At 48.3% G+C, this 27,011-nt stretch overlaps 1 protein-coding gene across 6 annotated transcripts in view; it reads left to right on the plus strand.

Moving 5' to 3' along the window:
• The window catches only part of hecw2a (HECT, C2 and WW domain containing E3 ubiquitin protein ligase 2a), a 33,998-nt gene that overhangs the window by 2,272 nt on the left and 4,715 nt on the right, over positions 1-27,011 (plus strand). For 3 of the 6 annotated variants that reach the window (XM_038269772.1, XM_038269775.1, XM_038269776.1), the window contains exons 2-26: positions 289-792; positions 5,102-5,209; positions 5,324-5,418; positions 6,449-6,515; positions 6,600-6,769; positions 6,838-6,977; positions 7,484-7,584; positions 7,666-8,471; positions 9,239-9,554; positions 9,624-9,716; positions 11,786-11,936; positions 12,015-12,121; positions 12,211-12,335; positions 13,014-13,199; positions 13,297-13,431; positions 17,585-17,705; positions 17,779-17,875; positions 17,955-18,038; positions 18,859-18,941; positions 23,939-24,059; positions 24,449-24,562; positions 24,810-24,962; positions 25,192-25,290; positions 25,519-25,648; positions 25,722-25,868. In XM_038269772.1, the coding sequence (XP_038125700.1) occupies positions 414-792; positions 5,102-5,209; positions 5,324-5,418; positions 6,449-6,515; positions 6,600-6,769; positions 6,838-6,977; positions 7,484-7,584; positions 7,666-8,471; positions 9,239-9,554; positions 9,624-9,716; positions 11,786-11,936; positions 12,015-12,121; positions 12,211-12,335; positions 13,014-13,199; positions 13,297-13,431; positions 17,585-17,705; positions 17,779-17,875; positions 17,955-18,038; positions 18,859-18,941; positions 23,939-24,059; positions 24,449-24,562; positions 24,810-24,962; positions 25,192-25,290; positions 25,519-25,648; positions 25,722-25,868 (4,128 nt within the window). In that variant the 5' untranslated portion in view covers positions 289-413. Of the gene's footprint in view, positions 1-70; positions 196-288; positions 793-5,101; positions 5,210-5,323; positions 5,419-6,448; positions 6,516-6,599; positions 6,770-6,837; positions 6,978-7,483; positions 7,585-7,665; positions 8,472-9,238; positions 9,555-9,623; positions 9,717-11,785; positions 11,937-12,014; positions 12,122-12,210; positions 12,336-13,013; positions 13,200-13,296; positions 13,432-17,584; positions 17,706-17,778; positions 17,876-17,954; positions 18,039-18,858; positions 18,942-23,938; positions 24,060-24,448; positions 24,563-24,809; positions 24,963-25,191; positions 25,291-25,518; positions 25,649-25,721; positions 25,869-27,011 lie in introns of those variants that run through there. The other 3 variants (XM_038269773.1, XM_038269774.1, XM_038269777.1) reach the window with 3 other exon arrangements.

Consider the following 27,011-nt stretch of genomic DNA (forward strand, 5'->3'; position numbering starts at 1 on the left):
GTCTGGGCCAGTCTGGGTCGGTCTGGGTCGGTCTGGGTCAGCTGGGTCTTCTGTGGTCTTCAGGTTCCAGATGTTTGTGCTCCAACACCTGGATAGTTTGATGAGCTCATTATTTTAGATCTCAGTCAATCATCTGGTCATGGAGTTCGCCGCGGCCCGGTTCTGACCCGTTTCTCTGGTCCAGGTGTGTTGGAGGTCGGTCCTGATCAGGGATCTCCTGGAGTCCTCTCTTCCTGGTCTGGTTCTACGGTCCAGCTCATGTTCTGTGTTCTCCTCTGTTCCTCTCAGGTTCCTCGGCCCTCTGGAAGCAGGGAACCGGATCTGAAGACCTCTACATGTTCTTCATCCTCCCCAGAGCTCAGCGACCATCATCATCTTCATTCTGAGAAGCTCTTTATCTCTCGTTGTCCACCATGCGTCCTTCCCTTGCCACAGCGGTCCTGCCCGCCAGAACCCGTTCCCATAACCCCCCCAACCTAGCGGTGGGGGCCCGCGAACACCTGTCTGCGCCCCGCAGACGCAGCCCCCACCTGCGCCACACCTTGAGCCCAGACAACCTGCGGACGCTGGCGGAGAGGGGCGGGGCGGCCGTGGATGCCGTGTCGGTGGTGGGCGGACCTATCGGGCTGATGCGGGCCAACAGCGACACGGACCTGGTGAGCTCCCAGAGCCGGTCCTCGCTCACAGCGTCCACCCTGGAGTACACGCTGAACCGCGGCCAGAACCTGGTCATTTCCTGGGACATCAAGGAGGAGGTGGACGCCACCGACTGGATCGGGCTGTACCACATCGGTGAGACGGGGACGCTTCTTCATCAAGTTCTAGGTTCTAGATCAGTTCTGACTCTTCATCAGTCCCACACAGATTAGGAGAACCTAGATTTGCTACGTGTCATCCATCATCAAGTTCCTGTTCCCGGCTCTTTATGAGTTCCTGGTTCCTGTTGAGTTCCTGGTTCATGTTGAGTTCCTGGTTCATGTCAACATATTCTCATTATCAGTTCGTATGAAATCGTACGAAAAGTTATGCACACTATTTCGTACGTTTTGGACGTTTTTCCTCGAAAAACCCGATCAGTGTCCAATGCGCTGGCAGACAGAAAAAAAAAACAGATCCGCGGACGGACGGAAAACTGGGAAAAACAGTGCAATCATCACTTATTCATGTCTCTAACTGCGTTGCTTGCTGTTTTATATCTTAGGGTTAGGGCTAATTGTAATTTATATTCTATATTCGTGAATGGTGCGTAAAATGCGCATACGACGAAAAAAACGTCCAAAACAGACGAAATTACCGTGCATAACTTTTCATAAGATTTCATACGAACTCATAATGAGAATACACTGTTCCTGTTGAGTTCTTGGTTCATGTTGAGTTCCTGGTTCCTGCTCAGTTCCTGGTTCCTGCTCAGTTCCTGGTTCATGTTCAGTTCCTGGTTCCTGCTCAGTTCCTGGTTCATGTTCAGTTCCTGGTTCCTGCTCAGTTCCTGGTTCATGTTGAGTTCCTGGTTCCTGTTGAGTTCCTGGTTCCTGTTGAGTTCCTGATTCATGTTCAGTTCTTGGTTCATGTTGAGTTCCTGGTTCCTGCTCAGTTCCTGGGTTATGTTGAGTTCCTGGTTCCTGTTGAGTTCCTGATTCATGTTCAGTTCCTGGTTCCTGTTGAGTTCCTGGTTCCTGCTCAGTTCCTGGTTCCTGTTCAGTTCCTGGTTCCTATTGAGTTCCTGGTTCATGTTGAGTTCCTGGTTCCTGCTCAGTTCCTGGTTCCTGCTCAGTTCCTGGTTCATGTTCAGTTCCTGGTTCCTGCTCAGTTCCTGGTTCCTGCTCAGTTCCTGGTTCATGTTCAGTTCCTGGTTCCTGCTCAGTTCCTGGTTCATGTTGAGTTCCTGGTTCCTGTTGAGTTCCTGATTCATGTTCAGTTCTTGGTTCATGTTGAGTTCCTGGTTCCTGCTCAGTTCCTGGGTTATGTTGAGTTCCTGGTTCCTGTTGAGTTCCTGATTCATGTTCAGTTCCTGGTTCCTGTTGAGTTCCTGGTTCCTGCTCAGTTCCTGGTTCCTGTTCAGTTCCTGGTTCCTATTGAGTTCCTGGTTCATGTTGAGTTCCTGGTTCCTGCTCAGTTCCTGGTTCCTGCTCAGTTCCTGGTTCATGTTCAGTTCCTGGTTCCTGCTCAGTTCCTGGTTCCTGCTCAGTTCCTGGTTCATGTTCAGTTCCTGGTTCCTGCTCAGTTCCTGGTTCATGTTGAGTTCCTGGTTCCTGTTGAGTTCCTGATTCATGTTCAGTTCTTGGTTCATGTTGAGTTCCTGGTTCCTGCTCAGTTCCTGGGTTATGTTGAGTTCCTGGTTCCTGTTGAGTTCCTGATTCATGTTCAGTTCCTGGTTCCTGTTGAGTTCCTGGTTCCTGCTCAGTTCCTGGTTCCTGTTGAGTTCCTGATTCATGTTCAGTTCCTGGTTCATGTTGAGTTGCTGGTTCCTGTTCAGTTCCTGGTTCCTATTGAGTTCCTGGTTCATTTTGAGTTCCTGGTTCCTGTTGAGTTCCCAGTTCCTATTTGGAATAAACCCTGTTTGTTCTGGATGAACTAACATCTTAGCTAGATTTTTAGGTAAGTGTCTAATCAGGAAGTTGGCGTATACGAGCCGTCTTCTTCTGGGTCCTTTCCTTCTTTCATAGCAGGGTGACGGTGGCTTCAGTCAGAGCTTAGGGTAACACGCCGTCCTCATATGAGCGGGTAATAATGAACGCAGGGATGGAACCAGCAACACTCCAGTTTTTTGTAAATCTCGTTACTAAGCCCATCCGGTCCGGGGCTTTATCCATTGTTCAGTGATTGAATAGTTGCTAGTCGCTCCTCACAGCTAATGTCTGCATTTCAGATCTCTGCTTCGCTAAAGGATGGGAGGTCTTATCCAGAAATGACCGGCCGGCGCCCGGCGAGGCGTTGTGTTCTGATGTTTATAGATCCTTCTAGAATCGTGAGAATCTGTCACTAATGTCTTGGTGTGAAGGGAGGGCAGGTCCCGCTCATGAAGTGATTTCATGAACTGTTCTGTCATTTTCTATTTTCCACAGTTGTCTTTAGTTTTATGAGGTTTATCACCAAATTCAGAGTGTTTTTGTTTTGCTGCTGATCTTATCAGACGGTATTTTATTCAGCTCGTATTTGAGAGCAGGGATGTTTGTGTATTTTTCCTCAGACGGCTGTTGAGCTTTATTCCTGTCCAGCTCATCCATTTGTTTGTCGTTCCTAATTACTCTTCTAAGGGACGCTTTTAATGAGATAACAGCCTCTGAAATACGCCTTAAAGGTGAAACATCATCTTCATCAGTGGTTTCAGAAAATTGTTTTAGGTGCGTTTCTGGTTATTCACAGAACTTGATGTTTGTCAGGAGTTCTGGGTTGAATCTCCCAGTTTTCTGGGTGAATAATTTCCACAGGGAGTTTAAATGAAAATGATACCAGACTTCGGTCAGGAATAATAATAATGTTTTGGTATTTTGCATTATTACAACAGGCAAACAATTTGCCACCAGCGAGGAAGAAGTCTGTCCTTATGTAGACGTTCTGTTTTCTGGAATGAAAGGAGTCTCTGCCTGAAGAGCCGCCAAACATCAGCAGGAGAAATAATCTTTGTGTTTGATCTAAGGAGACCGCATCCCTCTGAGGTTCCATTCTAACGGTAGAGGATCTATCCAGAACTAGAGTAAAGTCACCACCAAGGACTGGAAATGTCTGCCATCAAAGTTACGACTTTTCTAAAATAATTCTGGGTCGTCATAGTTTGGTCCATAAATATTCAGTAAGGTCTTTGGGGGGGGGGACAAAGATGTCAGCAATTGTGGACATTGGTTTAAAATTAACCCCCCAGTTAAAAAAAGTTCCAAAGTAGTGGTGAAGTCAGTCAGTTACCTCGGTATTCCAGCAGGCAGGTGATCCAGGCCTTATATGACCAACAGGGAATGTTTGTAGTTCCCAGCAGAGGAACTTTTCTCCTGCATCTTCTCCCCGTCGCCTCCTTCTTCTTCAGGTGTGTTTTTATACGGCCAACCAGGCAACCAGCAAACGTCTCTGCGCCTGTAAATGTGGTCTCCTTGGCGTTATGCATAACTCTCAGCTCGGTATAGAAGGTTGAATCTCCCTCCAGCTTCGTCACGCAGCAGGTTTCTGTTTGGGGTGAAAGCAGAACGGCGTTCGACGGCAGCTGGAGGAAAGTCTCTGAAACTTTCTAGACTGCGCTACTTTCTTCAGGATTTCCTCGAAGGCATGACAGTAGTTACCCTGACGATCAAGTGCCGCAGTGGATCGCTATCACCGCCGCGCCCTCTCAGTGCCCTTGCAGCACCCCTGCAGTGCCCTCGCAGCGCCCTATGAGCTCAGTCAATCATTGGTCTTTCATCCTCTGTCAGCAGCTGTGCTACAGAGTCTCTAGTTTTTGGCCTGTTTTCCAGGCCCTCCTTCACTCCTGTAATTCGACCGCCCCTGAAGGTCCAGGAACTTTCTGACAGTTTATCAAATTAATTTAGCAGAGACTTAACTTTAGCTTGGAGATCCGTAGCAACATCGGAGTTAGCATCGTCCGACTCAGCGTGTCGTTTTGGCATTAAGGCGAGCATGTAGAGCAATTAATGCATCATCACTGTCCGTCTTCACATCAGCAATTTCACCTTAAGGCTGTGTTCACATCAGCAATCCTTTCATCTACTTTGGTGCAGATGTCCGATTTATCTTGTGCTAATTAGTCCTGTAGAGCAGCTATAGTGGTTAGCGTTGCTTGCTGATCCGCGCCTCGAGTGCTTCTTTCGGTGTCGCCTTTCCCACTCCGGCTCGGTGCTTCAGTTGGGCCTCCATCCTCAGTCGGTTCGGTCCTGGTTTTCGCTTTGATTCGCCCAGTTCACAGATCCACAGATATCCAGACTAATAATTCAGCTGGTATGTGTTCGGTTTGAAAGTTAAATTCTGCAGGAGCTACAGTTGGTGCATCTTATCTCCTCATCGCTCAACAGCGCCCCCTGGAAGAATGAAAATGTTCCACAGGTTGGGTTCTGCAAGGAACCAGATGACTGCAGCCTTCTGGGTCTTCTGGATCTAACGGTTCTTCTCCTGCCTGTAGATGAATCCAGTCCGTCCAACGTGTGGGACTGCAAGAACCGAGGGGTGAACGGGACCCAGAAGGGCCAGATTGTCTGGAGGTTGGAGGCCGGGCCGTACTTCATGGAGCGTAAGTGTTTCTACGGCTTTGTAAAGAAAATCATGGTCCAGAAGGAGGAAGGTCCGACTGGGAGGCGGTTCTAGGCCTGCGGCTCTGAGCTCATGTTTGCTCTTTCCTCCACAGCTGAGACCAAGATCTGCTTCAAGTACTACCATGGAGTGAGCGGAGCTCTGAGAGCGACCACCCCCTGCATCACCGTGAAGAACCCCGCTGTCCTGGTAGCTTGGCTGCTTCTGCTCCTTTAAACTGGAGCTCTCCTGGGAGGGAAATCAGGCTCAGTGACAGGAAGTGACATCAGAGCGCTGGGTGGATGTTCCTCCTCATGGAGATCTGCTCCATCAGGGTGGAACAACCAGAACCCGATCAGTGGCCTTCAGGAAGAAACCTCCTCAGGGAGTCAGAACATCCACCTGATAATAAAAATAATGATAATAATAATAATAATGATAATAATAATAATGACCCCATCCTGTTTAAAAGCAGGTTTCCAAAAGAATAAAATAATTACAACTTTAAGGAGAAAATTAAAGATGATTCCTTTTATCTCACAGATAAACATCAGAAACTTTGTGTTTGATGAAAGCTTCTCGTTAATCAGAGGATTATTATGCAATAAATCCTGCTGTGACTTCAGAGTTTAATCAGATAATATTGTTAATGAACACGCCCCCTACTGGCTGCATGTTAGAACCACAGGTTTGAATGGAGGGTCGGGGTCACATCATTCTGCAGATATGGATTCAATTCAAGATGAATTCATTAAAATCAAAGTTTATTAAAATCTTTCAGCTCCAAGTCAAACAGATTTCCCTTCAAAACGAAACTAAATGATGAAAAAATATCAGATTAATATTGTTTGATTTTATCTTAAAGAATTTGGCATCAAATTAGCTTTTGGATAAATTAGAGCATCTTGAATGTTTTCAAACCAATTCAATGCGAATCCATGAGGAAAATAAATTTTGGCCCAATAAATTTTTATTAAATGATCTGCTTAATCAGAACCAATAACCTTTAGTTAATTATTATTAACCTTCTATGATTGCTCCCTAAGGAATATGACTGCCTAGCTTCTTTAGCTAGCTTGGGTATTAGCATTGAAGCTAGCAGACCTGAGGGGATGCGTTCCTCTTTAATGGTATTCCAGCGATCAGGAACACCTTAATGTTGTTCCTGTGACGTTCTCCTGAAGGAACCGCGGCTCCTGGCGCTCTGCTGCGCCGTAACGATGTGGTCTCTGTGTCGCAGGTGGAGGGTGTCGCAGAGCAGGTGGGCGTAGAACATCCCCGGAAACTGATCAGCTTTACTTTAACCGGTGAGCTCCAGCAGGTGGCGTCTGCCTAGCTTCGGCTAAAGGTGGACGGTTTCCTGTAGTGTTCGGTCTGGGCTGTCGTTGCAGACCTGCGGGCCAACGGCTTGAAGAAAGGCATGTTCTTCAACCCTGACCCCTACCTGAAGATGTCCATCCATCCTGGGAAGAGAAACGTCTTCCCGGTCTTCAGCCATCATGGACAGGAGCGCCGCTCAGCCATCATCGCTAACACCACCAACCCGGTGTGGCACGGAGAGGTGAGTCTGCGTCCCCTCCTCCACTTGTTGCTCTGGAACCTTCTCACTGCTGTCATGCCTTCTGACAGAAATACACCTTCGTGGCGCTGATGACCGACATCCTCTACATCGAGGTGAAAGACAAGTTTGCTAAAAGTCGTCCAATCATCAAGCGTTTCCTGGGTCAGCTGGCCATCCCCGTGCAGCGGCTCATCGAAAAGATCCCAGGGTAGGAGGCGGAGCCACGGCTGGAGTCACGCTCAGTCAGTCAAACATTTACATCAACCTCTGTTGACCCCCTAACCCTAACCGGCGGAAGCTTCTAGAGCAGCGCCGCTGTGGTCCAGTCCTACAGAGTTGCCATCCTGTGATTCATCTCTAACACACCTGAATCTAAAGGCTCCGCCCCCTCAGCAGAGGCACGCTAACCAGCCGCTCCTCTGTGTTAAAGATGGATGGTGTCTGTGGAGGACTGGACCTGAGCGCTGCGGCTCACCTGATGACGACTCGTTTCTGTAGCCAACATTAATTCAAAGAGGGGCCTCCTGGTAGCAGCCTGGAGGCCCCTGGTAGCAGCCTGGAGGCCCCTGATGGACCCAGACAGGCAGTGGTCCGGGGGGGTGGGGGGAAGGGGATCAGTCCCACCCTGAACTGGTCATGACGCTCCTTCTCCCAGCAGTGACTGGAACCAAGAGGCTCCAGACTCATGGCGGTTTCTCCGGTTTCTCCCTGCAGAGTGCAGCCCGTCAGCTTCCCGCTGTGTCGACGCCTTCCCACCGAACACGTCAGCGGCCAGCTGCAGTTTAAGGTGGAGCTGACCTTGACGGGACCTGATGGTGAGTCTGTTTCCTGCCTTTAGATGGCTGTGAATCAGGAAGACCTTTTCCTTCTCAGCTTTCCCTCTCTTCCCGCTGTAGGTGCCTCTCCAGATTCCATTATCGGCGTTTCATCGCTCAACGGAGCTCCAGGGACTCCTTCTGACGATGAAGACCTGCCCCATCCTCTCCCAGGTCCATCCTGCTACCAGGGATCTCCACACATGTGGGAAGGCGGAGCCGCTGCCTTTCCGGACAAAGACCTGCCTGTCGTCCGGTCGGCCAGATTTCTAGATCCGGTGGTCATTTCAGAGCAGCCGATTCTCCAGAGGTCCCTCAGTGAGGGGCTGGATGCCATCGAGGCCCCCAAAGGGCCTGGAGAGAGGCCTCTGGGTTCCGCCTCCCCTAAACTCTGCTCCAGCTTCCCCACGCACACCAGACTCAGTGACATATTGCACATTGACTCGGACGAGGACGAGGAAAGATCTGGGATGAACGACTTTCCTCCGATGCCTGTATCGCCGCTGCTGATGAACGGAGAACCTCCTGATGTCAGCGGTCCAGATGAGGCCGACCCGTTCTCCGAGCTCAGGCAGGAACATCTGGAGGAGGAGGAGTCTGCCCTCGATGTAATGGAGGAAGCGCTTCCAGAGCCTCGAGTTTCCATGGGTGCAGATCTGGAGTTAGACGACGTTCTGGAGGCGGAGGTTTTCCTTGAGGAGGAGGAGGCTCATGTCGCTCCGGATGTTACCCATCAACCTTTGCAAGGCAGCAGAGAGACTCCTGAACAGGAAGCTGTGCGAGTTGAAGATCTCACATCCGAGATGGACTCCTGCTCCATGGCAACAGCCCCTCAGACGGTTTTCTCCTCCTCAGAGAGCGGCGCAATCACCATGGCCACGGCTATGGTGAGTTCATTAACAGGATCTATAAACAGGATGGGGGTGAAACGGGGGGGCAAAAATCAGGGTTTCATTATTATGATGAGGTCAGCCTGCAGGATCTAACATGAACCTAGCCTGGTGAGACCATCCTGATCTCGCCAGCTTTCAAGGTTTCACTCGCAGATCAGTCTGGAGACTCTCCGTTAAAGAACATTTGGAGCCGTTCACCAAACGAACGTCCAATCAGCGTTGGCTTTGAGGCGGGTTGAGGTGTGACGCAACGAGAAGCGCGACAGTTCAGTCTAAAGAACATGGCGGCTTCAGCCGATGAAACTAGCGTTAGCGTGGCTATCGAGCAAGTTTTATCGGAATTACAGAGTATTTCTTCACTGAAAGAAGAGCAAAACACTGCTCTGGAGGCTTTTCTCAGAGGAAAAGATGTTTTTGCTCTTCTCCCGACTGGTTTCAGCAAGAGTTTGATCTATCAATTGGCTCCTCTTCGTCGTCGCTCTGTTAGTACGTCATATGCTTCGTTGATCTGATTGGTTTATTTGGCCCGTCTATCACCAACATAGGCCAATCAGCTAACCAGTATTTTTGCCCCTTCCCAAAATTACTTCAAGGGAAGGTTTCCAGATGGATATGCGGAGCAATCCATCTGGCGGAGTCAGGTTAACATGAACCCCCCTCCCCATCTGGTTTCTGGGTGGATTGTGGGACAAAAACAACAAAATGAGGTTTGGATCTGATCTAATGGAGAATAAGATGTTTCTGCTCTTTCTGTTGAACAGGAAGCTGAGGAAGGAGCAGCGACAGCCATCGATCCAGGAGGAGACGCCGAGCCGCCGGGCCCCTCACCGACCGCCACAACCCGCGATGATGAGGAGGAGGGGGAGGAGGGTGGCCGAGCTGAAGCCGCAGAGGCTGAGGGAGAACCTGCAGCTGCCGGTGAGCAGCAGGAGGTTCAGGAGGAGGTCAGTGTGAGGAGGCGGAGCCTGCAGGCAGCGAGCAGGGCCAGTAAGGAGCAGGAAGAGGAGGAGACCAAGACGCCTGGGGTGGGGGCTGTGGATACGGAGCATGTTACCATGGAAACAGAAGGGGATGAAGGTATGCTGCTTCAGGCTACTCTGACACTGAAGAAACGTTTCCTCTGAACTCTGTGGTGCTTCCTTCCAGGAGGCGGCGTTAACGGCCATCCGGTGCGTTCGCTCCCCTCCGTGCGCCAGGACCTCCATCGATACCAACGGGTGGACGAGCCGCTGCCCCCCAGTGAGTATCCAGTGGGTGGGGTGGGTCAGGGACAACAGACTCACCAGAGATCGTGGTTCTATTGAGGAACATCCTGGAGGACGTGACAGGACAGAGATGTTACCATGACAACCACCCCCCAAAACACCAGACGTCCTTTTTAGGCTAAATCTGGGCGCTCCGTCATAATCTGGAGTGGACTGGTTTAGCTGGGTCTGATTTTGTCCCACTTTATTCCAATAAATCTCATTCCAAACCCAGATTTCAACGTCTCACACATGTAGACGTCGTTTGGATGGAAATCATGTCGTTATTTCAACCAATGTTTGCTGGGTGGGATCAGTCAGGCCCACAGCATGCTGGGAAAAAAGCCTTTTCCTGTCCTACCATCATAAACGTCGACCCTGCTGGGACTTAAACTGGTTTGTCAGTGGGTCGGTTGATCGGTGGGTTTGTGGGTCGTTTGGTCCGTGGGTCGGTGAGTCAGTTAGGTCGGTTGGTACATGAGACGGTGGGTCGATGAGTCGGTTGGGTCTGTGGGGTCTGTGAGTCGGTTGCTCGGGGGGTTGGTTGGTAGGCGGGTCGGTCGGTCGGTCAGACAGTAGATGGGTTGGTTGGTACATGGGTCGGCGGGTTGGTCGGTCCGTGAGTCGGTTGGTCGTTGGGTCGGTTGGTTGATGGGTCGGTTGGTACGTGGGTCGTTGGGTCGGTTGGTTGATGGGTTGGTTGGTACGTTGGTTGGTTGGTACATGGGTTAGTGGGTCGGTTGGTCAGTTGGTCGATGGGTTGGTTGGTACGTCGGTCGTTGGGTCGGTTGGTCAGTTGGTCCGTGAGTCGGTTGGTTAATGGGTTGGTTGGTATGTGGGTCGGTTCGTTGATGGGTTGGTTGGTACGTTGGTTGGTTGGTCGGTGGGTTGGTCGGTCGGTTGGTCAGTTGGTCGATGGGTTGGTTGGTTGGTACGTCGGTTGGTCGATGGGTTGGTTGGTACGTCGGTCGTTGGGTCGGTTGGTCAGTTGGTCCGTGAGTCGGTTGGTTAATGGGTTGGTTGGTATGTGGGTCGGTTCGTTGATGGGTTGGTTGGTACGTTGGTTGGTTGGTCGGCGGGTTGGTCGGTCGGTTGGTCAGTTGGTCGATGGGTTGGTTGGTTGGTACGTCGGTTGGTCGATGGGTTGGTTGGTACGTTGGTCGTTGGGTCGGTTGGTCAGTTGGTCCGTGAGTCGGTTGGTTAATGGGTTGGTTGGTATGTGGGTCGGTTCGTTGATGGGTTGGTTGGTACGTTGGTCGTTGGGTCGGTTGGTCAGTTGGTCCGTGAGTCGGTTCGTTGATGGGTTGGTTGGTACGTTGGTTGGTTGGTCGGCGGGTTGGTCGGTCGGTAGGTCGGTCGGTCGATGGGTTGGTTGGTACGTCGGTCGTTGGGTCGGTTGGTCAGTTGGTCCGTGAGTCGGTTGGTTAATGGGTTGGTTGGTATGTGGGTCGGTTCGTTGATGGGTTGGTTGGTACGTTGGTTGGTTGGTCGGCGGGTTGGTCGGTCGGTAGGTCGGTTGGTCGATGGGTTGGTTGGTATGTGGGTCGGTTCGTTGATGGGTTGGTTGGTACGTTGGTTGGTTGGTACGTCGGTCGTTGGGTCGGTTGGTCAGTTGGTTGATGGGTTGGTTGGTCGGTTGGCCCGTGAGTCGGTTTGTTTATGGGTTGGTTGGTACGTGGGTCGGTTGATACGTGGGTTGGTCGGTCGGTGAGTCGGTTAGGTCCGTGGGTCGGTTGGTTGGCGGTTTGGTCGGTCGGTTGGTCAGTTGGTCGATGGGTTGGTTGGTACGTGGGTCGTTGGGTCGGCTGGTTGATGGGTCGGTTGGTTGATGGGTCGGTTGGTACGTGGGTCGTTGGGTCGGTTGGTTGACTGGTCGGTTGGTACGTGGGTTGGTCGGTCATTGGGTCGGTTGGTTGGCGGGTTGGTCGGTCAGTTGGTCGATGGGTTGGTCGGTGGGTCGGTGATGTAGGAGGAGCAGCAGATGATCAGATGATCTGAGACGCTGCCCTCCCTCCATCCTCTCATTCTGCTTAAACATTTTCTCTCATGGCTCCTTTGTCTCAGACTGGGAGGCTCGGATCGACAGCCATGGGAGGATCTTCTTTGTGGACCATGTGAACAGGACCACCACGTGGCAGCGTCCCACCGGCCCCCCCGCCCCACAGGGCCTGACCCGCTCCAACTCCATCCAGCAGATGGAGCAGCTGAACCGCAGGTGATGAATGACAGGATTGAAGGTTCTGCTATAGATGATTATTCTGAGCTAAACGCGTCCTCGCGCTGTTCCTCTCAGATATCAGAGCATCAGGAGAACCATCACCAACAGCGACCGAGCAGAGGAGAGCTCCTCTGACCTCCTCCCTGAGGCGGAGGGGGAGCTGATGCCTCACTCCGTTCCTGGTCAGTTCAGCTCTGCAGGGTCTCGGCTTGACATGAAGGTTCTGCTGTGTTTGTCCCAAACTGCCACCGCTCTCCTCCATCTGTTGCAGAGTACCGCCGAGAGAGCGCCGTGGCCCCCCCCAGCGGCCGCTCGCGCCTCTCCCTGCTGCTGCAGTCGCCCAGCGCCAAGTTCCTGTGCAGCCCTGACTTCTTCACCGTGCTGCATTCAAACCCCGTCAGTAACGCCATCATCCCCCATCTGATCCACTTATCTCCCAGCCGCCATGGAAGCAGCATCATTTTTCTCAGCGTTGGGCTGGAAGCACTCATAGCTGCGTTCTGTTAAAACCTCTTAAAATCTCTGATTGGACGATCTGTAGTTAAGCTAACGGCTGCTTACGTTTCTGCCTCCTGCAGTAGCTGGGATGAAAGATGTTTGAACCATGTCTTTATAAAAACAGCTTTAATAACTTTATGTGGATTAATGTTTTAACAACTCATCTGTTTGTCTTGATGCATCATTGATCTGATCACTCTCAGCCATTTTCCTGCTAAGCTCAAACATTTAGGATAACTATAAAAAAATTCCAGGTGTATTTTCAGGTCTATCATCCAGATCTGCAGATGTTTGCTAGTTTTACATCATTTCATTCTTTCGTTTCTCTTTAATTCTCCAAACTAAGATCTAAGGTGATCTTCTGACCGCCGTCTTTGAAATGTTCGCCGTCTCTGAGTCAATTAGTCGATGCAATCAGCTGGTTTTCCTTAGATAGAAAACTTTAATCAATCTGACTGGATGATCTGGTTGATCTGGATCTATAAAGATGAGGTGTTGTGAATTAGCTCTATAGAAATAAAGTAATAGAAGTGAGTTATGCTGACCCGATGTTCTGTCTCTGTCCTTCTGGTCCAGAGTGCCTACCGCATGTTTACGAGCAACACCTGCCTGAAGCACATGATCAGTAAGGTGCGGCGAGATGCTCATTACTTTGAGCGCTACCAGCACAACCGTGACCTCGTCACCTTCCTCAACATGTTCTCCAACAAGCAGCTGGAGCTCCCCAGAGGCTGGGAGATGAAGCACGACCACACCGGGAAGGTGGGTCTCTGCCGCATCACAACCTCCCATCTGGGTCACTTAGCTCTACGTCTCTGATTTAGCTGGACTAACATTTTTTTCTGGGACTGATTGTCAGCCTTTCTTTGTGGATCATAACTGTCGATCGACGACCTTCATCGACCCCCGCCTGCCCCTCCAGAGCTCCCGATCCACCGGGCTTCTGGCCCACCGCCAACACCTGAGCCGCCAGCGAAGCCACAGCGCAGGAGAGGTGAGACAGAGCAGACGGGTAACCAAGGCGACACTTCTGTAGACCGTCCACATCAGACTCACTGTGCATCAGTAGATGTCCCATAAGTTCTGTTATAGAAGCGCTAGTCCATAACGATGGCTGGATCATCTGGCAGCGATTTATCGACCATCCAGAAGATCTGGAGGTTTAATCATAATAGACCTACACCAAATAGACCTACACCATATAAACATTCACTTTATAGACCTTAACCATATAGACCTTTATTATATAGAACTTCACCATATAGACCTACACCATGTAGACCTTCAACATATAGACAAAACCAGATAGACCTTCACTATGTAGACCTACAAAATATAGACCTATACCATATAGACTATAAAATAACCAAATTAATTTTTTATATTACCGTAAAATCTGAATATACGGTACAGACCAAAATGTCCCAAATATATCATATATTTTTGCAAAGTAAAATAAAAAAGGTACAGAATCTGTGTATTCGTCGGCCATGACAGGTGGTTACCATGTCAACCAGTGAATTATTTGCGGCGTCTGCTGTGAAGCGGGCCCTGTACCGGTCTTATTGTGGCCCTCGGTTTATTGTGGCCCTCGGCTTACTGTGGCCCCCGGTTTATTGTGGCCCCCGGTTTATTGTGGCCCTCGGTTTATTGTGGCCCTCGGCTTATTGTGGCCCCCGGTTTATTGTGGCCCTCGGTTTATTGTGGCCCTCGGCTTATTGTGGCCCCCGGTTTATTGTGGCCCTCGGTTTATTGTGGCCCTCGGCTTATTGTGGCCCCCGGTTTATTGTGGCCCTCGGTTTATTGTGGCCCTCGGCTTATTGTGGCCCTCGGTTTATTGTGGCCCTCGGTTTATTGTGGCCCTCGGTTTATTGTGGCCCTCGGTTTATTGTGGCCCTTGGCTTATTGTGGCCCTCGGTTATTGTGGCCCTTGGCTTATTGTGGCCCTCGGTTATTGTGGCCTTCGGTTTATTGTGGCCCTCGGCTTATTGTGGCCCTCGGTTTATTGTGGCCCTCGGTTTATTGTGGCCCTCGGTTTATTGTGGCCTTCGGTTTATTGTGGCCCTCGGTTTATTGTGGCCCCCGGTTTATTGTGGCCCTCGGTTTATTGTGGCCCTCGGTTTATTGTGGCCTTCGGTTTATTGTGGCCCTCGGTTTATTGTGGCCCTCGGTTTATTGTGGCCCTCGGTTTATTGTGGCCCTCGGTTATTGTGGCCCTCGGTTTATTGTGGCCCTAGGTTATTGTGGCCCTCGGTTTATTGTGGCCCTCGGTTATTGTGGCCCTTGGCTTATTGTGGCCCTCGGTTATTGTTGCCCTCGGTTTATTGTGGCCCTCGGTTATTGTGGCCCTCGGTTATTGTGGCCCTCGGCTTATTGTGGCCCTCGGTTATTGTGGCCCTCGGTTTATTGTGGCCCTCGGCTTATTGTGGCCCCCGGTTTATTGTTGCCCTCGGTTTATTGTGGCCCTCGGCTTATTGTGGCCCTCGGTTTATTGTGGCCCTCGGTTTATTGTGGCCTTCGGTTTATTGTGGCCCTCGGTTTATTGTGGCCCTCGGTTTATTGTGGCCCTCGGTTATTGTGGCCCTCGGTTATTGTGGCCCTTGGCTTATTGTGGCCCTCGGTTATTGTGGCCCTCGGTTATTGTTGCCCTCGGTTTATTGTGGCCCTCGGTTATTGTGGCCCTCGGTTATTGTGGCCCTCGGTTTATTGTGGCCCTCGGTTTATTGTGGCCCCTGGTTTATTGTGGCCCTCGGTTATTGTGACCCTCGGTTATTGTGGCCCTCGGTTTATTGTGGCCCCCAGTTATTGTGGCCCTCGGTTATTGTGGCCCTCGGCTTATTGTGGCCCTCGGTTATTGTGGCCCTCGGTTATTGTGGCCCTCGGTTATTGTGGCCCTCGGCTTATTGTGGCCCCCGGTTTATTGTGGCCCTCGGTTTATTGTGGCCCTCGGCTTATTGTGGCCCCCGGTTTATTGTGGCCCTCGGTTTATTGTGGCCCTCGGCTTATTGTGGCCCCCGGTTTATTGTGGCCCTCGGTTTATTGTGGCCCTCGGCTTATTGTGGCCCTCGGTTTATTGTGGCCCTCGGTTTATTGTGGCCCTCGGTTTATTGTGGCCCTCGGTTTATTGTGGCCCTCGGTTTATTGTGGCCCTTGGCTTATTGTGGCCCTCGGTTATTGTGGCCCTTGGCTTATTGTGGCCCTCGGTTATTGTGGCCTTCGGTTTATTGTGGCCCTCGGTTTATTGTGGCCCTCGGTTTATTGTGGCCCTCGGTTTATTGTGGCCCTCGGTTTATTGTGGCCTTCGGTTTATTGTGGCCCTCGGTTTATTGTGGCCCCCGGTTTATTGTGGCCCTCGGTTTATTGTGGCCCTCGGTTTATTGTGGCCCTCGGTTTATTGTGGCCCTCGGTTTATTGTGGCCCTCGGTTATTGTGGCCCTTGGCTTATTGTGGCCCTCGGTTATTGTGGCCCTCGGTTATGGTTGCCCTCGGTTTATTGTGGCCCTCGGTTATTGTGGCCCTCGGTTTATTGTGGCCCTCGGTTATTGTGGCCCTTGGCTTATTGTGGCCCTCGGTTTATTGTGGCCCTCGGTTATTGTGGCCCTCGGTTATTGTGGCCCTCGGCTTATTGTGGCCCTCGGTTATTGTGGCCCTCGGTTTATTGTGGCCCTCGGCTTATTGTGGCCCCCGGTTTATTGTTGCCCTCGGTTTATTGTGGCCCTCGGCTTATTGTGGCCCTCGGTTTATTGTGGCCCTCGGTTTATTGTGGCCTTCGGTTTATTGTGGCCCTCGGTTTATTGTGGCCCTCGGTTTATTGTGGCCCTCGGTTTATTGTGGCCCTCGGTTTATTGTGGCCCTCGGTTATTGTGGCCCTCGGTTATTGTGGCCCTTGGCTTATTGTGGCCCTCGGTTATTGTGGCCCTCGGTTATTGTTGCCCTCGGTTTATTGTGGCCCTCGGTTATTGTGGCCCTCGGTTATTGTGGCCCTCGGTTTATTGTGGCCCTCGGTTTATTGTGGCCCCTGGTTTATTGTGGCCCTCGGTTATTGTGACCCTCGGTTATTGTGGCCCTCGGTTTATTGTGGCCCCCGGTTATTGTGGCCCTCGGTTATTGTGGCCCTCGGCTTATTGTGGCCCTCGGTTATTGTGGCCCTCGGTTATTGTGGCCCTCGGTTATTGTGGCCCCCGGTTATTGTGGCCCTCGGCTTATTGTGGCCCTCGGTTATTGTGGCCCTCGGTTATTGTGGCCCTCGGTTATTGTGGCCCTCGGTTATTGTGACCCTCGGTTATTGTGGCCCTCGGCTTATTGTTGCCCTCGGTTTATTGTGGCCCTCGGTTATTGTGACCCTCGGTTATTGTGGCCCTCGGTTTATTGTGGCCCTCGGTTATTGTGGCCCTCGGTTATTGTTGCCCTCAGTTTATTGTGGCCCTCGGTTATTGTGGCCCTCGGTTATTGTGACCCTCGGTTATTGTGGCCCTCGGTTTATTGTGGCCCTCGGTTATTGTGGCCCCCGGTTATTGTGGCCCTCGGTTATTGTGGCCCTCGGCTTATTGTGGCCCCCGGTTATTGTGGCCCTCGGTTATTGTTGCCCTCGGTTTATTGTGGCCCTTGGTTATTGTGGCCCTCGATTTATTGTGGCCCTCGGTTTATTGTGGCCCTCGGTTTATTGTGGCCCTCGGTTATTGTGGCCCTCGGTTTTTTTGTGGCCCTCGGTTATTGTTGCCCTCGGTTTATTGTGGCCTTTGGTTATTGTGGCCCTCGGTTTATTGTGGCCCTCGGTTTATTGTGGCCCTCGGTTTATTGTGGCCCTCGGTTTATTGTGGCCCTCGGTTATTGTGGCCCTCGGTTTTTTTGTGGCCCTCGGTTATTGTTGCCCTCGGTTTATTGTGGCCTTTGGTTATTGTGGCCCTCGGTTTATTGTGGCCCTCGGTTTATTGTGGCCCTCGGTTTATTGTGGCCCTCGGTTTATTGTGGCCCTCGGTTTATTGTGGCCCTCGGTTATTGTGGCCCTCGGTTTATTGTGGCCCTCGGTTATTGTGGCCCTCGGTTATTGTGGCCCCCGGCAGGGATTCCCTCACACTCATTGTTGCCATAAAGTGACCCGTGGGGGACAGACTGGTCCCAGAACTGGGATGCGACCTGAACTGTAGTGCGTTCTCTTGTCGCAGGTGGTGGATGACTCCCGGCAGACGGGTCTGCCCGCCATGCCCCGCCCCTCCAGCACCTTCAGTGGTTCCAGTCGGAGCCCCTACCACGATGTGGTGCCTGTGGGTAAGTCCGCCGGGACGACGAGGGCCTGGAAACACACATGAACGCTCCTCTCACTCTCCTCTGTTTCCTTCAGCCTATAATGACAAGATAGTGGCGTTTCTACGGCAACCCAACATCTATGAGATCCTGCAGGAGCGGCAGCCGGAGCTGTCCAGGAATCCGTCCCTAAAGTAAGGCGCTGTCCTCGTCCATCATGGCCGCCCCGGACGCTTCTGAGCTTCTGTCCTGATGGTTTTCTGCCGCTTGCAGGGAGAAGGTGCAGTTCATCCGCAGTGAGGGGGTCAACGGGCTGGCTTGTCTCTCCAGTGACGCCGACCTGGTCATGCTGCTCAGGTGAGCGCGTCTTTCTCAAGAACTTCCTGGGACGTTTGAACTTTGGCCGTTTGCAGCTCATTCTGGAAACGCACATTAAAGCTGTCCTGTCAGAATCCGGTTTGGATCCGGTCCGGTCCAGTCTAGTCAAGTCCGGTCAGGATCAAGTCCAATTCACGTCCAGCTGCAGGTCGTCCTGCAACAGGAAAATGAATAAACACAACATTCATACTTCCCAGATAAATATACGATAGATTTCCCTAATAAAGAGCTTCTATCATCAAACGCTGGAGGATCTGAGGAACATCTTATCTATCGTCTGTTTTATCTGCCTTTCTGGGAATAAATGGACTTTTATCAATAATTGTTCTGAAGTTATAATGTTATAAATTAACTGATGTTAATTTATTCATCAGTTACCATTTGCATGTTTCCAAGCGATGCAAAGCTTTGTCTCTATAAGACTCAAACTCACTGCAGATCCAGACATTTGAATTGAGAAAGCTTCCTGGAGGGGAAGCGAAACGTCTTCAAATCTTGGAAACCGAGTCCAGTGGATAATTTTTTTTAAATTTTTTACGGAATGACTGATGTTAAAATTTATGTACATATATTATATTGATGTATTTAGTTGTTTTTATCTTTAATTAAGCTGAATGCTCCTAAATGAGTTGCAGGGCCAAGGCCACCCCTCTTCTCCCATCTAGCTCCGCCCCCAGACTCCAGTTGAGTTCTGGTTGGTTCTGCTGAACTTGACACGAACAGAACTTCAGGGCAGCATCTCAGCCTGTCAGAGGAAGGATGAAAACATAATGTCTAACACGCTGTTTCCTGTCTGCAGCCTGTTTGAGGAGGAAGTGATGTCATACGTGCCGTCGCTGCTCCACCCGGGTTACAGCCTGTCCTCTCCTCAGAGCTCTCCTGGTAAATCCGTCTCATTTCATCACATCGCCGCCTTTCAATCATCCAACGCTGCAGTTTGTTGATAAAATGATAAAGAGTCGAATGGTGGAGTGGATCAGAGGTGAACCAGAGAGGTTCTCCTCAGCCGGGGCCGTTAGTTAACGAGCCTTAAGTTAACGAGCCTTTAGTTAACAAGCCTTTAGTTAACGAGCCTTTAGTTAACGAGCCTTTAGTTAACGAGACTTTAGTTACCGAGCCTTTAGTTACCGAGCCTTTAGTTAACCAGCCTTAAGTTAACGAGCCTTTAGTTAACGAGCCTTTAGTTAACGAGCCTTTAGTTAACGAGCCTTTAGTTAACGAGACTTTAGTTACCGAGCCTTTAGTTACCGAGCCTTAAGTTAACGAGCCTTTAGTTAACAAGCCTTTAGTTAACGAGCCTTTAGTTAACGAGCCTTTAGTTAACGAGCCTTTAGTTAACGAGCCTTTAGTTAACGAGACTTTAGTTACCGAGCCTTTAGTTACCGAGCCTTTAGTTAACCAGCCTTAAGTTAACGAGCCTTTAGTTAACGAGCCTTTAGTTAACGAGCCTTTAGTTAACGAGCCTTTAGTTAACGAGCCTTTAGTTACCGAGCCTTTAGTTACCGAGCCTTTAGTTAACGAGCCTTTAGTTAACGAGCCTTTAGTTAACGAGACTTTAGTTACCGAGCCTTTAGTTACCGAGCCTTTAGTTAACCAGCCTTAAGTTAACGAGCCTTTAGTTAACGAGCCTTTAGTTAACGAGCCTTTAGTTAACGAGCCTTTAGTTAACGAGACTTTAGTTACCGAGCCTTTAGTTACCGAGCCTTTAGTTAACGAGCCTTTAGTTAACGAGCCTTTAGTTAACGAGCCTTTAGTTAACGAGACTTTAGTTACCGAGCCTTTAGTTAACGAGCCTTTAGTTAACGAGACTTTAGTTACCGAGCCTTTAGTTAACCAGCCTTAAGTTAACGAGCCTTTAGTTAACGAGCCTTTAGTTAACGAGCCTTTAGTTAACGAGACTTTAGTTAACGAGCCTTTAGTTAACGAGACTTTAGTTACCGAGCCTTTAGTTACCGAGCCTTTAGTTAACCAGCCTTAAGTTAACGAGCCTTTAGTTAACGAGCCTTTAGTTAACGAGACTTTAGTTACCGAGCCTTTAGTTAACGAGCCTTTAGTTAACGAGACTTTAGTTACCGAGCCTTTAGTTAACCAGCCTTTAGTTAACGAGCCTTTAGTTAACGAGCCTTTAGTTAACGAGCCGTTAGTTAACGAGCCTTTAGTTAACGAGCCGTTAGTTAACGAGACTTTAGTTAACGAGACTTTAGTTAACGAGCCTTTAGTTAACGAGACTTTAGTTAACAAGCCTTTAGTTAACGAGCCTTTAGTTAACGAGCCTTTAGTTAACGAGCCTTTAGTTAACGAGACTTTAGTTAACAAGCCTTTAGTTAACGAGCCTTTAGTTAACGAGCCTTAAGTTAACGAGCCTTTAGTTAACGAGCCTTTAGTTAACGAGCCTTTAGTTACCGAGCCTTTAGTTAACGAGCCTTTAGTTAACGAGACTTTAGTTAACGAGCCTTTAGTTAACGAGCCGTTAGTTAACGAGCCGTTAGTTAACGAGCCTTTAGTTAACGAGCCTTTAGTTAACGAGACTTTAGTTACCGAGCCTTTAGTTAACGAGCCTTTAGTTAACGAGACTTTAGTTACCGAGCCTTTAGTTAACGAGCCTTTAGTTAACGACACTTTAGTTACCGAGCCTTTAGTTAACGAGCCTTTAGTTAACGAGCCTTTAGTTAACGAGCCGTTAGTTAACGAGCCTTTAGTTAACGAGCCGTTAGTTACCGAGCCTTTAGTTAACGAGCCTTTAGTTAACAAACCTTTAGTTAACGAGCCTTTAGTTAACGAGCCGTTAGTTAACGAGCCGTTAGTTAACGAGCCGTTAGTTAACAAGCCTTTAGTTAACGAGCCTTTAGTTAACGAGCCTTTAGTTAACGAGCCTTTAGTTACCGACCCTTTTAGTTAACGAGCCTTCAGTCAACGAGCCTTTAGTTAACGAGCCGCTAGTTAACGAGCCTTTAGTTAACGAACCTTTAGTTAACTAGTCTTTAGTTAACAAGCCTTTAGTTAACGAGCCTTCAGTCAACGAGCCTTTAGTTAACAAACCTTTAGTTAACGAGCCTTTAGTTAACGAGCCGTTAGTTAACGAGCCGTTAGTTAACGGGCCGTTAGTTAACAAGCCGTTAGTTAACAAGCCTTTAGTTAACGAGCCTTTAGTTAACGAGCCTTTAGTTAACGAGCCTTTAGTTACCGACCCTTTTAGTTAACGAGCCTTCAGTCAACGAGCCTTTAGTTAACGAGCCGCTAGTTAACGAGCCTTTAGTTAACGAACCTTTAGTTAACGAGCCGTTAGTTAACGAGCCTTTAGTTAACAATCCTTTAGTTAACGAGCCTTTAGTTAACGAGCCGTTAGTTAACGAGCCTTTAGTTAACAATCCTTTAGTTAACGAGCCGTTAGTTAACGAGCCTTTAGTTAACAATCCTTTAGTTAACGAGCCTTTAGTTAACTAGTCTTTAGTTAAGGAGCCTTTAGTTAACTAGTCTTTAGTTAACAATCCTTTAGTTAACGAGCCTTCAGTCAACGAGCCGTTAGTTAACGAGCCTTTAGTTAACGAGCCGTTAGTTAACGAGCCTTTAGTTAACGAGCCTTTAGTTAACGAGCCTTTAGTTAACGAGCCGCTAGTTAACGAGCCTTTAGTTAACGAGCCTTTAGTTACCGAGCCTTTAGTTACCGACCCTTTTAGTTAACGAGCCTTCAGTCAACGAGCCTTTAGTTAACGAGCCGCTAGTTAACGAGCCTTTAGTTAACGAACCTTTAGTTACCGACCCTTTTAGTTAACGAGCCTTCAGTCAACGAGCCGTTAGTTAACAAGCCTTTAGTTAACGAGCCGTTAGTTAACGAGCCTTTAGTTAACTATCCTTTAGTTAACGAGCCGTTAGTTAACGAGCCTTTAGTTAACAATCCTTTAGTTAACGAGCCTTTAGTTAACTAGTCTTTAGTTAACGAGCCTTTAGTTAACTAGTCTTTAGTTAACAATCCTTTAGTTACCGACCCTTTTAGTTAACGAGCCGCTAGTTAACGAGCCTTTAGTTAACTAGTCTTTAGTTAACGAGCCTTTAGTTAACAATCCTTTAGTTAACGAGCCTTTAGTTAACTAGTCTTTAGTTAACGAGCCTTTAGTTAACAAACCTTTAGTCAACGAGCCTTTCGTTAACAATCCTTTAGTTAACGAGCCTTTAGTTAACTAGTCTTTAGTTAACGAGCCTTTAGTTAACAATCCTTCAGTTAACGAGCCTTTAGTTAACTAGTCTTTAGTTAACAAGCCTTTAGTTAACAATCCTTTAGTTAACGAGCCTTTAGTTAACTAGTCTTTAGTTAACGAGCCTTTAGTTAACAATCCTTTAGTTAACGAGCCTTTAGTTAACTAGTCTTTAGTTAACGAGCCTTTAGTTAACCAGCATTTAGTCAAAGAGTCTTTAGTTAACAATCCTTTAGTTAACAAGCCTTTAGTTAACTAGTCTTTAGTTAACGAGCCTTTAGTTAACAATCCTTTAGTTAACGAGCCTTTAGTTAACAATCCTTTAGTTAACAATCCTTTAGTTAACTAGTCTTTAGTTAACGAGCCTTTAGTTAACTAGTCTTTAGTTAACGAGCCTTTAGTTAACGAGCCTTTAGTTAACTAGTCTTTAGTTAACAAGCCTTTAGTTAACTAGTCTTTAGTTAACGAGCCTTTAGTTAACTAGTCTTTAGTTAACGAGCCTTTAGTTAACAATCCTTTAGTTAACGAGCCTTTAGTTAACAATCCTTTAGTTAACAATCCTTTAGTTAACTAGTCTTTAGTTAACGAGCCTTTAGTTAACTAGTCTTTAGTTAACGAGCCTTTAGTTAACTAGTCTTTAGTTAACAAGCCTTTAGTTAACCAGCATTTAGTCAAAGAGTCTTTAGTTAACAATCCTTTAGTTAACAAGCCTTTAGTTAACTAGTCTTTAGTTAACGAGCCTTTAGTTAACAATCCTTTAGTTAACGAGCCTTTAGTTAACAATCCTTTAGTTAACGAGTGCAGACCATCTGCTAGCTGCTCCAGGAACCAGTTAACAGTTTCAGGGTTGGGGAACTCTGCAGGGATTCATCGTTAGGCAATACTAGGCAGCTGCTTAGGGCCCCAAGTTCCTGGGGGCCCCATAAAACTCTGTTCCCATCTATGGTTAATACAACTATTCATTATTTGTGTACATTAATTATGTTTTTGATAAAATCCTTTTGCTAAAATGCCATCAGAACGCTGATAATATTAAGTGTGTCTCAGCACCCCCCCCATCAGAGTCCACCATATTGGATCAGTCGCCTTTTTGTGGCCTTTTTGGAAACACAGGAAGGAGCAATCAGCTAAGTGAGCTTAGTGCTTGGAAAAAATCTTTCATTCCTTTAGAGACAGCATGAAAAGTCAGCTGAGTACAAAACATAGAGAGGAAAACAAGAAGAAAAGGGACAAGAAGAGAGGGACACAACCTAGAACAGATAATGGATGTCTATTCTATTAACATTTCTACATCTAGAGAATGGGGCTGTTTTATGTCTTCTCCATTCAGAGGGGCCCCTGCTTGTCTTTGCCTAGGGCCCCACATTTTCTAACTCTGGCCCTGGCTGACTTGGCAGCAAAATGTATGATTCTGAACAGAAACAGAAACGGATCCAAACAATATTGCAAATAATCTAAAATGGGCAACAGACTCTTTCCAGTGGGTGGAGATGGTCTGATCTATGTTTGCAGATCTTGCACTGAACTGAGAGAATCTGATGAGGGTCAGAAACATCAAGTCAATCCAGGATTAACCTGCATCCAGCACTAAACAGCCACCCAGGCATCAAATCTGAGTAGGCCTTAATCTGCTGATAATCTTTGTCCTACCTGCTTCCCTCCATCCTCCCGTTTTTCTGTTTCCAGGCACGCCTCGGGCAAACGCTCGAGCTCCCGCTCCTTACAAGAGAGACTTTGAAGCTAAACTGAGGAATTTCTACAGAAAGCTGGAGACCAAGGGTTACGGGCAGGGACCAGGAAAAGTCAAGTACGTCTGGAAATAAACGCTTCCATCTTATTTCATCTTTCCTCATTTTTTTCCTTATTTTATTCTCTCAGCAGCGGCCATCTGCTCAGAGAATCATCCCCATAAACTAACCCAGGAGAACATGATGAGAAGGAGCTATAGAAATAAATTGAATTGATTTTTATACATTTTTTTGATAACATTTTTAAGATGGCTTTAAAATAATAAAGGTAAAAAAAAGTGAAATTAACTTTAGAAATACCACAGTACCAATTTAATTGATATTTGTTTTGGCACTAAAGCTACTGTGCTAACTGTTCATTTGATTGGCAGGTCTAGAAAAGCACTAAGTAGAAATCCCACCACCAAGTCCAGTTTTACTTCTAGTTTGTTTGATTTCATGTCTTCAGGCTCATCATCCGCAGAGACCACCTGCTGGAGGACGCCTTCAATCAAATCATGTGCTACTCCCGCAAAGATCTGCAGAGGAGCAAACTCTACGTTAGCTTTGTGGGCGAGGACGGGTGAGAAAGACTCCATCGGTTATAGTCTCAGGATTAGGCTCGGTTTTATTTACGGTTCAATAGCATAGAGGCCCGAGCAGAGAGCCCTGGGGAACACCACCTCATGAACTAAAATAAACTCTTTAAATGTTGCTGGTTTATTTTCTAAGCATACGGGTTGTTTTTAATGACTAATGATATTTAAATGGTTGCGTAACATCGTGGATCCTCCCCGTCTTACGATGAATGTTCTATGATCGTCCTACAGGCTGGACTACAGCGGACCGTCCAGAGAGTTTTTCTTCCTGGTGTCCAGAGAACTTTTTAATCCGTACTACGGCTTATTCGAGTACTCGGCCAACGACACGTATACGGTGCAGATCAGCCCCATGTCCGCCTTCGTGGACAACCACCACGAATGGTGAGTTCCTCTTATCGGTTCTGTGCCGATCATAACGCCGAGCACGGCGCTGCATATGGTCCAGAATCCATCAGGAACAGGGACTGGATGGATGGAAAAGGTTTGGATCCTCAGACCAACAAAACATTTCAGACTCTTTGAGAGGAAATGTCTGATATTAGCCGTTAGTTTTCAACGTTCCGGAGTCAGAATCAGCATTAATTAAAATCATCCTGTGTTTTGGATCCAGGTTCCGGTTCAGCGGGCGGATTCTGGGGCTGGCGCTGGTCCATCAGTACCTGCTGGACGCATTCTTCACTCGTCCATTTTACAAGGGTCTGCTCCGTATGTAAGTGTTTCCTTCATCCAGCAGCGTTTCTCTTCCCTAATGAAGAAAAATAAACTTTATTCCAACCCTGCTGGAGGAAAACACCTCATTTTCCTCAGATTGATCATTTTTATGGGTAAAATGTTTATATTTCCTGTGCGAATGTTCGTAATGTCCAAAAGGTTCTTCTTTAGCGTCAGCCGGTCTTTTAGGAACTGAAAGGTTCTGTTTCTGGTTCTGGTCCTGCAGTCCATGTGACCTTAGTGACCTGGAGTTCCTTGATGAGGAGTTCCACCAGAGCCTGCAGTGGATGAAGGACAACGACATCGAGGACATGCTGGACCTCACCTTCACCGTCAACGAGGAGGTGTTTGGGCAGGTGGGTGTCCGCCTTCTAAAAAAGGAAAGTGCCGTCCCTCAGAAGGTTCCATCCAGCATCGGTTGTCCTGCAGATCACAGAGAGGGAGCTGAAGCCGGGCGGGGCCGGCATCCCCGTGTCTGAGAAGAACAAGAAGGAGTACATCGAGCGAATGGTGAAGTGGCGTATCGAGCGAGGAGTCGCCCAGCAGACGGAGAGCCTGGTCCGAGGATTTTATGAGGTACGTCAGCGTCCCTGGGTTCTGGTTTCCCTGGCCTCTATCGTCGCTCTGCTTCATGCTGCGTACTGCTTATATCTGAGCGACGGAAACATACCGGGCAGAACCTTCCATTCACCTTCTAGAATCACTAGAACTCTCCGTTCACCTTCTAGAATCACTAGAACTCTCTGTTCACCTTCTAGAATCACTAGAACTCTCCGTTCACCTTCTAGGATTACTAGAACTCTCCGTTCACCTTCTAGAATCACTAGAACTCTCTGTTCACCTTCTAGAATCACTAGAACTCTCCGTTCACCTTCTAGAATCACTAGAACTCTCTGTTCACCTTCTAGAATCACTAGAACTCTCCGTTCACCTTCTGGAATCACTAGAACTCCCCGTTTACCTTCTTGAATCACTAGAACTCTCCGTTCACCTTCTAGAATCACTAGAACTCTCCGTTTACCTTCTTGAATCACTAGAACTCTCCGTTCACCTTCTAGAATCACTAGAACTCTCCGTTTACCTTCTTGAATCACTAGAACTCTCCGTTCACCTTCTAGAATCACTAGAACTCCCCGTTTACCTTCTAGAATCTCTAGAACTCTCCGTTTACCTTCTAGAATCACTAGAACTCTCTGTTCACCTTCTAGAATCACTAGAACTCTCCGTTCACCTTCTAGAATCACTAGAACTCCCCGTTTACCTTCTTGAATCACTAGAACTCTCCGTTCACCTTCTAGAATCACTAGAACTCTCCGTTTACCTTCTTGAATCACTAGAACTCTCCGTTCACCTTCTAGGATTACTAGAACTCTCCGTTCACCTTCTAGAATCACTAGAACTCTCTGTTCACCTTCTAGAATCACTAGAACTCTCCGTTCACCTTCTAGAATCACTAGAACTCTCTGTTCACCTTCTGGAATCACTAGAACTCTCCGTTCACCTTCTGGAATCACTAGAACTCCCCGTTTACCTTCTTGAATCACTAGAACTCTCCGTTCACCTTCTAGAATCACTAGAACTCTCCGTTTACCTTCTTGAATCACTAGAACTCTCCGTTCACCTTCTAGAATCACTAGAACTCTCCGTTTACCTTCTTGAATCACTAGAACTCTCCGTTCACCTTCTAGAATCACTAGAACTCTCTGTTCACCTTCTAGA

This window comes from Cyprinodon tularosa, unplaced genomic scaffold (assembly GCF_016077235.1).
Source record: "Cyprinodon tularosa strain WSP-4 unplaced genomic scaffold, ASM1607723v1 ctg738, whole genome shotgun sequence".
Taxonomy (NCBI): Eukaryota; Metazoa; Chordata; class Actinopteri; order Cyprinodontiformes; family Cyprinodontidae; genus Cyprinodon; species Cyprinodon tularosa.